At 40.3% G+C, this 12,014-nt stretch overlaps 2 protein-coding genes across 5 annotated transcripts in view; one reads left to right on the plus strand and one right to left on the minus strand.

The window, feature by feature from the left end:
- Positions 1–12,014, plus strand: part of LOC102306753 (ATP-binding cassette sub-family C member 12-like) — a gene marked incomplete in the record, with an annotated part of 26,640 nt that overhangs the window by 12,900 nt on the left and 1,726 nt on the right.
- On the minus strand, positions 3,096–11,723 carry LOC121813086 (ATP-binding cassette sub-family C member 12-like). Of its 4 annotated transcripts, none has more exons than XM_042216641.1 (14): positions 11,257–11,723; positions 9,797–9,933; positions 9,524–9,670; positions 9,048–9,195; positions 8,639–8,866; positions 8,135–8,308; positions 7,716–7,863; positions 7,342–7,490; positions 7,022–7,129; positions 5,168–5,377; positions 5,020–5,091; positions 4,771–4,895; positions 3,860–3,932; positions 3,157–3,667 (listed from the first exon to the last, which is right to left on the minus strand). In XM_042216641.1, the coding sequence occupies exons 1-14, from the start codon at positions 11,302–11,304 to the stop codon at positions 3,392–3,394; spliced, it is 2,043 nt and encodes a 680-aa protein (XP_042072575.1). In that variant the 5' UTR covers positions 11,305–11,723; the 3' UTR covers positions 3,157–3,391. The 4 variants fall into 4 exon arrangements, with proteins under 4 accessions (XP_042072634.1, XP_042072575.1, XP_042072600.1 ...); XM_042216666.1 differs by having other exon boundaries at positions 3,158–3,667; positions 5,258–5,395; XM_042216607.1 differs by having other exon boundaries at positions 3,160–3,667; positions 5,168–5,395.

Raw genomic sequence — 12,014 nt, forward strand, 5'->3', positions numbered from 1 at the left:
TGTATAAAGAAAGAGCTGAGAGGAAAATCCATCATACTGGTTACACATGAGCTCCAGGTAGGAAAACGTATTCAATTATTATGTAGTGGAGACTGAGCTGTCTGGGCTCAAAAGCACCTTTTCCTTTAGTACCTACTCTGACTCGCCTCGGATCGACTGGTTTTCCATTGTAATCTGGTACTACATGCGTGGTTGTCGTCATACCAAAGTGTCCGGCGACGTAATTAATATGCAACATGAATGCTACAAAAAAGATGGATGTTGAGGCAAGAAATATACCTGCTGCTGCCAGCCAATCGGTCCCATGCAGTGTTACAACGTCACATTTTAGTACCTGCTCGGATTAACCCCAGGCAAACAGGTACTGTGGCCTAACTGAAAACCGCGCAAGTCGATCAGAGTAGGTACTAATGGGGAAAACAGGCTATCGTTTAAAGTGGTGGTTCCCAAACTTTTTTACTGGGCCCCCCTTTGTTTTACAAGAAAACTGTTGCTCCCCCCCGCACAAAAACATCCTCCAACCACACACACACTCATATTTTGTTTCCAAACTCATTTCGGTTTATTTCACACCTCAAAAATTTAGTAAACGATTAAGCAAATGCAAGTAATCTGCAATAAATTACAGGTAGCAATGAAATAAACTACTAGCTCTTGTACACTACGTCCACACCTACATGGGTATTTTTGAAAACACAGCTGTTTCTGGGCATTTGGGCCTTTTGGCCACATGTAACCGGTATTTCGAATCACCGAAAACTGAGTTGTTGGTTTTTTTTGTTTTGTTTTGTTTTTTTAAAAACTCGTTTTTTGCGTTTACATGTGAACGAGGAATACGGAGTTTGTCACACAGCGTCAAAGGTATGTGCTTTTTTTCACGTCACGCTGTGCGCACGTTATTGTTTACATGAGATGAATTGCAGAATGGAAGATGGAGACAAAATACGCTTAATCTGACTATCTGCAGGTTTTACATGCAGTTACATGTCCCTCCATTTAGAAAGGCAGAGGCGTCACGGTGTGATTATTTTACTTGTTTCCTGTGTAATAATATTCAACATTGCTATCAATACATTTTTCAAAAAATACCTCTCTGTGCAAAATGGGTTCAAAAACATAAACAACTGTGGGACACTGTTTGTCTGTGATTTGAACCGAGCGAACAAATCGTGGCAGGAACGACCTGATGTTATCCCGCTGTAACTTTACTGTATAAAGAGCTAACATCTCCAAAATGTCAGGAGTAGTTAGTCATTATAAAAAGTGTTTGTGAACTAAAAATCAAGAATGTGGGATACTGTTTGTCCGTGATTTGGAGAGCCCAGCGCGCAAATACTAAAAGCCACAAGGAAGAACAAATTATCAAAACCAGCTCAACTCTGGTTAGAGCTCTAAACAGTTGTGTGCGTTACTGGCATGTGACAAATCCTTATTCTTTGGAAAAATTGCACCTTACAACTCATGAGCAAAATATGTAGGTTTTATACACTCAGGTCCATCCATCCATCCATCCATTCGCTTCCGCTTATCCTTTTCAGGGTCGCGGGGGGCGCTGGAGCCTATCCCAGCTGTCATAGGGCGAGAGGCGGGGTACACCCTGGACAGGTCGCCAGTCTGTCGCAAGGCTAACACACAGGGACAAACAACCATTCGCACTCACATTCATACCTAGTGACAATTTGGGTTATCCAATTAACCTATCCCCACAAGCTGCATGTCTTTGGACGGTGGGAGGAAGCCGGAGTACCCGGAGGGAACCCACGCAGACACGGGGAGAACATGCAAACTCCACACAGAAAGACCCCGGCCTGATGTTGGAATTGAACTCAGGACCTTCTTGCTGTGCGGCAACAGTGCTAACCACCGTGCCACCGTGTGTACATTTTCTAAAAAGCAATCACGTAAAAGCGTTGAAAAGAAAAAAACTTGGACACTGCTAGCATAATGGAACAGGTTTTTGACGGGGCACCACAAACGCAAAGCAGGAGATGAAGCATCGCTGAATATGTTTCCAAACCAACTTCATTCTAAGCCAAAGACTAGAAAATATGGTGAAGCATATCTGCCCTTTGGTTTCACCTGCACAAGTGCCGAGGTAGGTCTCCCCTGCAGAATTGGTTTTCCCTGCGTCGGGAGCACGCGCTGGGCTCTCCAAATCACGGACAAACAGTATCCCACATTCTTGATTTTTAGTTCACAAACACTTGTAATGACTAACTACTCCTGACATTTTGGAGATGTTAGCTCTTTATACAGTAAAGTTACAGCGGGATACAAATAATATCAGGTCGTTCCTGCCACGATTTGTTCTCTCTGTTCAAATCACAGACAAGCAGTATCCCACAGTTGTTTATGTTTTTGAACCCATTTTGCACAAAGAGGCATCTTTTGAAAAATGTATTGATAGCAATGTTGAATATTATTACACAGGAAGAAACAACTAAAATAAATAATCACAAGAACAAACAAGGAAACAGAAAACAAAATAAAAAATAAAATAAAAAACAACACACAGATAAGACGACAACTACTGACAACTTTAATAAAAAAAAAAAAAAAAGAGAAACAAAAATAAAACAATAACAAGAAACATGAGAAACAGAAAAAAATAAGAAAGAAAAAAATAATAAAAGAAAAAAAATATGTAAGCGTAGTAACCTGCAGATAGTCAGATTAAAGTCTATCTGCCATTCTGCAGTTCATCTCATGTAAACAATAACGTGGCCACAGCGTGACGTGAAAAAAGGCTCATACCTTTGATGTTGTGTGACGAACTCTGTATTCCTCGTCCACACGTAAACGCAAAAAAGGAGTTTAAAAAAATCTCAGTTTTCGATTCGAAACCCCGTTTACGTGTGGACAAAAAGGCCCAAACGTCCAGAAACAGCTGTGTTTTCAAAAATACCCATGTAGGTGTGGACGTAGCGTACAAGAGTTCGTAGTTTATTTCACCGCAATGAGTTTGGAAACAAAATATGGGTGTGTGTGGTTGAAGGATGTTTTTGTGCGGGGGGGAGCAACAGTTTTCTTGTAAAACAAAGGGGGGCCAGTAAAAAAAAGTTTGGGAACCACCGCTTTAAACGATAGCCCGTTTTCCCATTAGTACCTACTCTGATTGACTTGCAGTTTTCAGTTAGGCTACAGTACTTGCTTGCCTGGGGTTAATCCGAGCAGGTACTAAAATGTGACGTTGTAACACTGCATGGGACCGATTGGCTGGCAGCAGCAGGTATATTTCTTGCCTTGACATCCATCTTTTTTGTAGCATTCGTGTTGTATATTAATTACGTCACCGGACACTTAGACGCTTTGGTATGACGACAGCCAAGCATGTAGTACCAGATTACAATGGAAAACCAGTCGATCCGAGGTGAGTCAATCAGAGTAGGTACTAAAGGAAAAGGTGCTTTTGAGCCCAGACAGCCCAGTCTCCACTACATAATAATTGAATACGTTTTCCTACCTGGAGCTCATGTGTAACCAGTATGATGGATTTTCCTCTCAGCTCTTTCTTTATACATTCTTCAAAAATGTGTTTCCCCACATAAGCATCAACAGCAGATAGTGGGTCATCAAGGAGGAAAATGTCCCTGTTGGAATAGACCGCTCTTGCCAGGCTGATTCTCTGCTTCTGTCCCCCTGATAGATTTAGACCCCGCTCTCCAATATGCCCACAAAAAGGATATTTATAATATTGTGAACTTTTGATTAATACCAAATTACAATTTAATCCTTCCACTTTATTGTAGCATCAATTTGCAAGCTTGAGTTACATCTTAAGTGAGTGGGGTAAATAAATACACTTAAAAACCCTTGTGTCGGTGTGTGACACTCCCCTGTTGGTCTGGAAAGCACTCACTTCAGCTTGGTCACCATATTGCAGGATGCTTAGGTCAGCTCTGAGGCTACAGACATCCACAACGCTGTCATATCTGTTGGGGAGCAGTACAAGGCAACAAACTGGTTAATACTATAGCGAAGTATATTTTAATAGGATGGGAGCTAGTCATTTATTCAGCCAATTATAACTTGTGGGTGACTGCGGCTCAGTTAGCAGAACAAGAGGTCACTGAATTTAACCAGAGTTCCTCGACATACTGAACCCCCAGTTGCCCTTGATGCATCCATCAAAGGGTGAGTGTCTAAGAATGTTATAAATGAAGAATGTTAAACACTGTATAAATGTGTATGTGATTGGATGTGTGCAAGAACAAAATGCTTTGTGTGCTCACCTGAATAGAAAGGTGTTACAGAAGTTCCAGTCCAATTTACCAATTGCTGACAGTAAAGCATGACCAAAATCATTTAACAAGAAAAATGATTTCATGCAAAATGTTGCATTAAATGTATCAATTCAGTTATGCTATTTTGACATATTTTAAAGGACTGCTATTAATTTATTCCTAAACCGTTTTCCCCTCAGCAGCAGTTTATGGAAATCTGATTTTGAAACAAAGTGAACTGATCAAGTTTACAGCAAACACTAGTTCCTAGCCAAGCTGTTTACCATCTCTGGCAGTAGAGGTGATACTGTCAGAAAACCAAGAGGACCTCATTTTGGTTTACTATGAACCTTCCACCAACATTTCAGAATGTCAAAATAAAAACCGTTAGAAGTTCCATGGAAGGTATCCAACTTGATTTTTTGTGCCTCCCAGGGCAGATTGGGGACATGCAGTTCGAAAGGGCCACGATTAACTATACAGACAAAGTGGTGGTTGACAAGGAGGAGATGGCAGCCATAAATGCAAGAAGATGGATTTAACTTACCTGGCCTGATCAAAAGGTTCCCCCATGAGAATATTTTCTCGAACAGTTCCATGAAAAATCCAGGCCTGCTGGCAAACGTACGCAAATGTTCCATCAGCTGTGATGGAGCCCTGAAGAAGGTACATCTAAAAGGAAAGTGAGCAGGCCAAAGAACTAATGTCACTGTAATGTAAAGTTAGAAATAGTAAAAACATAATGTGAATAAATGCAGACAGATACAAAACAATAGAACATACAAAAGAAACAAACCTGCTCCAAAATGCTGCAAATCAGTGACGTCTTTCCGCTACCCACATTCCCGCAAACACCAAGCAGTTTTCCCTTCAGGAAATATCACAAAGATCATCATTTCATATCCAACAGAGTCTTAATAACTTCAGTTATTATTTGATCACACCTTGGGTAGTGTAAAAGAGATGTTTCTGAGGGTTGGTAAGGTCTCAACATTTTCATTCGGAGAAGTCACGTCCATATTGTGTTCCGTCACCTCATTAGCTGCTCTGGGCGGTGACTCTGACTGGCTGCGTTTGGTCCATGAAAGTGTAGCATTTCTCATCACTACAGCAGAATTACTGCCTGCTATCTGCGTCAGGTAAGGCTCAGGATTCTGGATGAGTAAGATTTTCTGAAACAGTCAGTGCATTTACATCATTCAGGTTTTTACCAATTTTGCTTTTCAGATTTCTAAGATCCATGGCAGTAACAACTTTAACAAAACTAAAAAACGATTATGAATTAAAATACTGTACTGCAAGTCCTAAAAGCATCATGATTAATACAAATCCAGCTTGTGATTAGCAGCATGGCCTTTTTCACTGGTTTGTAGAGGACAAGATTTGGAGAGGTGCACATGAGTGTGTGGTGAGTGTGAGACTACTCCTTTACATTTTGTCTGGCATCAATGCAATAGGAATAATGAAATTCCAGACACATAACTATGACTCTACCTAAAGTCTGTGGCACAGGTATGGTAGGGAAACAAGTCAAAGTGTGGCCACAGGGTAGGTCTGCAGGGCAAACTTAGCTAGGTCAGCAGTTATCTTATCCTATAGGCAGGCATTCTACTCTATTTTACAATGGTAAGCAACATTTTGATGTTTAGTGGTATTGTACCATCCCCTGATCTGACTGGATGAGCTCCATCAGGTCATCTTGACTGTGTCTACATGTCTAAATGAGTTGCTGCCTTGCAAAACCAATTATTTTCCATAGAAATACTTCACAAGTAAGCAATGCTTAAATTGTACTTATATTACAATAGTGATAAAAGTGTGTCTGAAGGTTCTCAGTCATCGTAGTCTAAGGAGCTTGGAAAGAAAAGTGTCTGGACTTCTTTAAGTTGCTTGAACACGTTTCACCTCTCATCCGAGAAGCTTCTGGGCCAGGATGTAAAGGACAAAGGTCACTCTTTCAAGGATGCCAATGTTCACATTTTGGAAATAGAGGACAGATGGTTTGAAAGAGGAGTGAAAGAAGCCATCTATGTCCACTGTGCCCACTCACATCCTGGGCTATTTGACCTCAGGAAATCACATGATAGGGTGGGGCTAGGTTTCACAATGAGCTCACCCAAAACCTTGGCTGATTGTGACCCACACCCGCTTTCACACCTTGGTTCGTGTGATTAGGTAGAGGATCATTAGGAGGTCTCCAAAAGTTGATTCTGTTCATCTGGACGTAGCGTTTAGTGGTAGAAACATGTCTGTGAAGGTTCAGTCATCCAGGTCATCGTAGTCAAAGGAGCTTGCAAAGAAGAGAGTCTGGACTTCTTTAAGTTCTTTAAGTGGTAGAAACGTTTCGTCACTCATCCAAGTGACTTCTTCAGTCTCAGCTGACTGCAGGTTTCCCCAATTATAAACAGTACATTTGCATAATGACTGAAACCAGCCCACTGAAGGAACAATGGGCTGGGAGGTCAGTTCCTTAATCTTAATTATGCAAATTCTCATGACCATTGATCATTTGGGAGTTTCATTGTCCCTCTTGGGGGGGGGACACTCCCACAGGGCTTAAATCTGGGACTCTCCACTTTTGACCCTAGAACTGAAGAAGCTTCTCGGATGAGAGGTGAAACGTTTTCAAGCAACTTAAAGAAGTACAGACACTTTTCTTTCCAAGCTCCTTAGACATTGATAAAAGTGTATTAAAGAAAACTTAATAATGAACAGAAAGACCATAACAAGTGGAAACGTTGCTGCTGCTGCTACTACTACTACTGCTGGACCTTGGGGAACCAAAAAGAAGAACTTACCCTAAGTTGTTTTAGTGACACAAAAGCATCAGTGAGGGCCTTCACAGCAATCGGCATGAGAGCAAAGGTGAACCTCATGGAGGTGAAGATGGCAACAACAGTAAAAGCCTGGGAAGAAAATATTGCACTATAATCTCACAACACAACAACCCTCAATTTATATGTTAGACCTTTTCTGTCAGTAGACCAAGCCTTCTTACAAAATTCTCGCAGTTTTCTTCTCAGTTCATCTCTACTAACAACTTCTCCAAATCACCGAGTGGAAATGCTAACAGAGGCTGTGTTACTGCATAATATTGTTACAGAGCTGTGCTACTTACATCAGATGTTTTCAGTGGTAACCCCAACAAAGTGTGGATGAGAAAGGTGAAAACAGTGGCAATGGTGCTGATGGCCATGGTCAAGCTGCCATTAATAATCTGGATTTCAAGGATCTTCTGTACTAGTTTCTTTTCAAGTTTCCTCAACTCTGTAAGAAAGAAAGTTTGTTTGCCTTGTCTGTTACTTTCATCATTCTTTGTAGACGCACCCTAACACACATCCATTTCACATCACCTCTTTTGCATCTAGTAACAAGATTACATGCCTGATTTTGTATCTAAACAAATGGGAGTCTATAAATAATGCGTGTGATATGCGATATTACTAGATAAATGGAAAGTGCTGCCAAATGGGAAACAGCTGCTCGACTTACCTGCAATTTTCATCTCAAAAGATTCTTCCCAGGCGTACATCTTGATTAGCTTAATGCTGTTGAGAATCTCAGTCATTGTATGAACACGTTTGTCTTTTATTACCATTGCTTTTGTCTTGAATACATTTGTGAGATATGCCAAGAGATACTAGAAAAGAAGAAGAAAAAAAAAAGGATTAGTCCCCTGATTGCCAAGATTTCAAAAGTAGAAGGTAAGGGTATTCCTCAATGATGACTTAGACCTCATAGCACAGGTTTCAGCATATTAAACTACATGCCCAATATTACGTTTGGGCAAATTCTTTCATAGTTTATCTACATTACAACTTTTTTACATTACAACATTGACTGTAATGCTTACCTCAATCAGAGCCCTTTTTGTATTTATCTATCTCACTTTATTAACTTCATGTACATACTTCAATAGGAATACAGATGACGTAGATGAGGACTCCAATAATTGCGGTGTAGCCCAGAATGTTCCAGGCATAACAAATGCCCGTAACAAAGAGTACAGGGGTGGACATCACAAAGCTCCCATTCACAACTGCCTCAAAAACATTGTGTCCAACATTTGTCAAAATATTAAGAATCTAGATGAAAGAAAAATGAGAAAATGAAAGCTTATATTTCACCCGTTTTTCATAATACACCAAATGTGAGAAGATTTACTGAAAAAGTATCTTATTGTCTCACGCATTTCTTTTGGATCAAACAAATCTTAATATTAGACAAAAATTACCAAATTACCCACTCTTCTCAACAGAATTGTTGTAATTCAGCCACATTGGAGGATTTTCAAGCATGAAAGACTTATTGATGCCAACGCATCTCAGTTAGATTCAAGTCTAGACTTTGACTAGGCCACTTTTCACAGCAGTGCAGGTAAAGTGAATTCTCTGTGTGTGTAAACCAGTCTTTACCTCTCCGTTTGACACGTCGCCAAGTACTCGCAGAGATGTGACTTTCTGGAAGCCCAAAGAGCATAAGGCACCTTTCAGTCTGATGGCCGTACGCAGTGTTAATGCCCACTGCAAGGATATCATGGAAGTTTTGAGAAACTCTGTGGTGAACAAAGCAAAGGCCAAACCAACACCACTGGTTTCTCCTGGGTCGCAAACGTAGTCTAAGATCTTATAAACGACGACCGCCTGAAGGGACAGACAAAATGCTTGATACACTTCAGAGAGTAGAAATTCTAAAAATGCAATTAGAAACTGTTTACAGAGTATGAACCACTATTTCTTGAAGTTAAATTTGATTTATAAATAAAACATTTAGGCAAACATCAGAACGTCACAAAGTCTGAAAATACAGCTGACGACAACTCACCGGCCCCAAAAAGGCCGCCACCATGGCAAGAATGGAAACGAGGGCGGACAGAATCAGTCTAGTTCTTTGAAAACGAAGAGTTACCCGAATCAGTGAGGCATTCTCCAAGCCTCTCCTTGCCACTTCTTCATTCCATAGCCTCTGGAGCCTGCAAAACACTCACAATCAAATCATGTACACTAAAAATTGTCTAGCATTTAATTTTGACAAGTCAGCCTCATTCCTTTGACTTATCTTCAAGGTGCAAATTTCAGCAGCTACATTAATGGTGCGTCATGTCCCAAGCAGACCTACTTTGGGTTTCTGTCTATTCCTCTTAATATTTCTAATAAAGCCCTTTCTTTGTTCCGCGTTGTGGTTTCTTTCCCACATGCTTGTTTACCCCCTTTGTAAACAAAATGCATCATCCATTGAAATGTTAGATTCTGCGAATGCCTTAAACAACAACCGAAAAATGTGAATCTGCAAAGAGAGACCTTTTTGCGCTAATGTCTGCTACATCAAAAGGAGACAGGTGTAGGTCGGATGTATCCAGCCCATTCTTGAACATGGCCCACATTTTGGGGATCATCCACAGAAAGACTGAAGATGATATTAAACCTGCATTATCTACAGCGTGGGACCTGGACAAGACAAAAAAAGCAAAAGCAAATCAGTACTGTACAAGGAAGACATTCTATATCAAAGAAAGTAACTTATTTGGCAGACAGGTTACATTTAGCAATTTCTCTTTCATCAATGAAACTGACTCTAGTGAGGAACAGCGGAAGGGTATAAGGGTCTCCAAGCTCCATCGGTATTTTCCAAATGGGCAAGGACAGGGTATTTCCCTGTTGTCATTATCTGTATCTTCTGAGGCAAGAGACACAGGTCCCAATTCTTCTCCCTAAAGAGGCAGAAAAACAAAGACAGATGGAAAGGTGTATAAGCTCAGTCCAAGTAACAAATCTGGAAACAAAATGAAAAAAAAGACATCTAAACTAACTAACAATTAATTGTACTTCCTAATTACAATTTTAGTAGATATGGAAACATGATCAGAAAACATAAAACTAACTACCTCGTCATCTCCTAAACAATCAAAATTAATCAAACTGACACAAGTGAAATTATTTAAACATTTTCCAAGCAGAGAAAAAAGTGAATACCTATTTTTATTTATACTACATGCAAATCAAACAGCTCTTCATCGTGTTATTACGCCATGCTCTCCTTTTCTTTGATTTAATTTTTGTCCCTTTATTTATTTATTTATTCATTTCTTTATTTATTTAAATGCAAGCAGCCCTTCCCCGGCGACGTAAGCAAAACCCAGAGAACTGGCTGCTCAGGTCAATGACACGTATCCCATACGGGAGCAGCCACTTACTGAGTAACACTGCACAACAGAATTGTTAAAGTATTAATTTTAATTTCAATTCAGGTTAGATTTTTTTTGCGCGCAACGCAGATTTTCTGTGCGCAGAGACCGTGCCAGCAGTGCGCAATTGCGCAGCTCAGAGGGAACATTGCTGGTGTTTAGTTTTTGGTTTGTGTGAGTATGGCCCCATCTACATCGCTCAGCTCGGTGTTGTGCCAAAACACCGAGCCTGTTCTAAAAACAAAGTTCAGCGCTCCCAAAACGTCTTGTCATTACGCGGCTTCACTAAAACCACCAACTTTCAGGAAGCTGGTTCACGACTCAGCAAATCAACGCAGGTTTTCCCAATTTAGCCACGAGCACGTTCACACAAAGGGGGGGGGGGGGGGGGGGGGGCTCTGCCAGATATAACCAATCACGAACAGGGACAGGATCAGAGAACTTTCAGAAAATTAGAATTGCAGGCCCGCAGATTAAAAGCACTAGTCGCTGCAAAAAAAAAAAAAAAAAAACTATTTCGACATAGTCACATAAGAAATAAATCTGAGTACACCCCGATCATGCACATTCCCAGCGATTTTAAATACCATTAAGGAGCTTCTCGAAGCCGCTGTCCTGGCAATAAAGCACTAGTAAGTGTAATTACAGGAACAACTCCATTATTTATATTTATTCTTGCAATTTTTCCTTATGCAATGGATGTTTAGTTTCAATATTCCAACAAAGAAATTCTTCAAACTGCGGCCTTTCTGTTGTAAACAACAGGTTGTCTACAAGACTTCAGTGCGCTTTTAGGGTCATGCTCGTGCAAAAATCAAAGGGATAACACGGTCTCTCAAGACCTCTTACCCCCCACACAACCAAGTCCGCAGGATGCTCCACACGTGCCGACGCCATCTTCCGTGAGAGGTGATTGGTCTGTAGGCGGCGCTTTTATACTAATCGATCGATCTGCAGAGGAGGTTTGGTAATAAGGCTACCTTATCTATGAGCTACGTGGTCTTTAAAGCTATGTAGTCTTTTGCAACAGACAAGTGACTTTGGGAGGGATGTATCATCAGCTTGTTATATTTGCCAGTTTTGTTGATATTAGGCAGGAGAATAGTCAGATTTTTAAAACATAGTAACTAGTAAGGAAAAAGGATTATTCTAAGTTTGGATTGACTGATCAGGATAGAATAATCCCTGAGGACTGCTCACGGATGGATGCCATCAAATGAAACATAGATGTGAGACGACAAGTGCGACTTACCATGACTCAAGTCCAGCCATAAAGAAAAGAAATAACTTCTTTATTATTAACATGGTATCTGAAGGGTCAGTACATTGCTGTTTGTGATGAAATACAACTTCTATATCTTATATCTTATTTCGTTAAAAAGCTGTAAGTAACGCCGTGTTTTTATTTTAATTGTTTATATTATATTTTTCGTTGGATTCCAAACAGTGTCTTTTCTCATTAAATGTAGACCTATATTATTGATCATGTTAATAAAATGCTTTACTTACATTTCCAGGCAGATGCAACCTTGTGTCGGTAGAACAAAATTATTAGTGAAAACCACAGGATTCCACTTGCAACTCTTCACTTCCTGTTATTCTCTCTT

Source organism: Haplochromis burtoni, unplaced genomic scaffold (genome assembly GCF_018398535.1).
Source record: "Haplochromis burtoni strain Fernald_Lab_line unplaced genomic scaffold, NCSU_Asbu1 Contig_2, whole genome shotgun sequence".
Lineage (NCBI taxonomy): Eukaryota > Metazoa > Chordata > Actinopteri > Cichliformes > Cichlidae > Haplochromis > Haplochromis burtoni.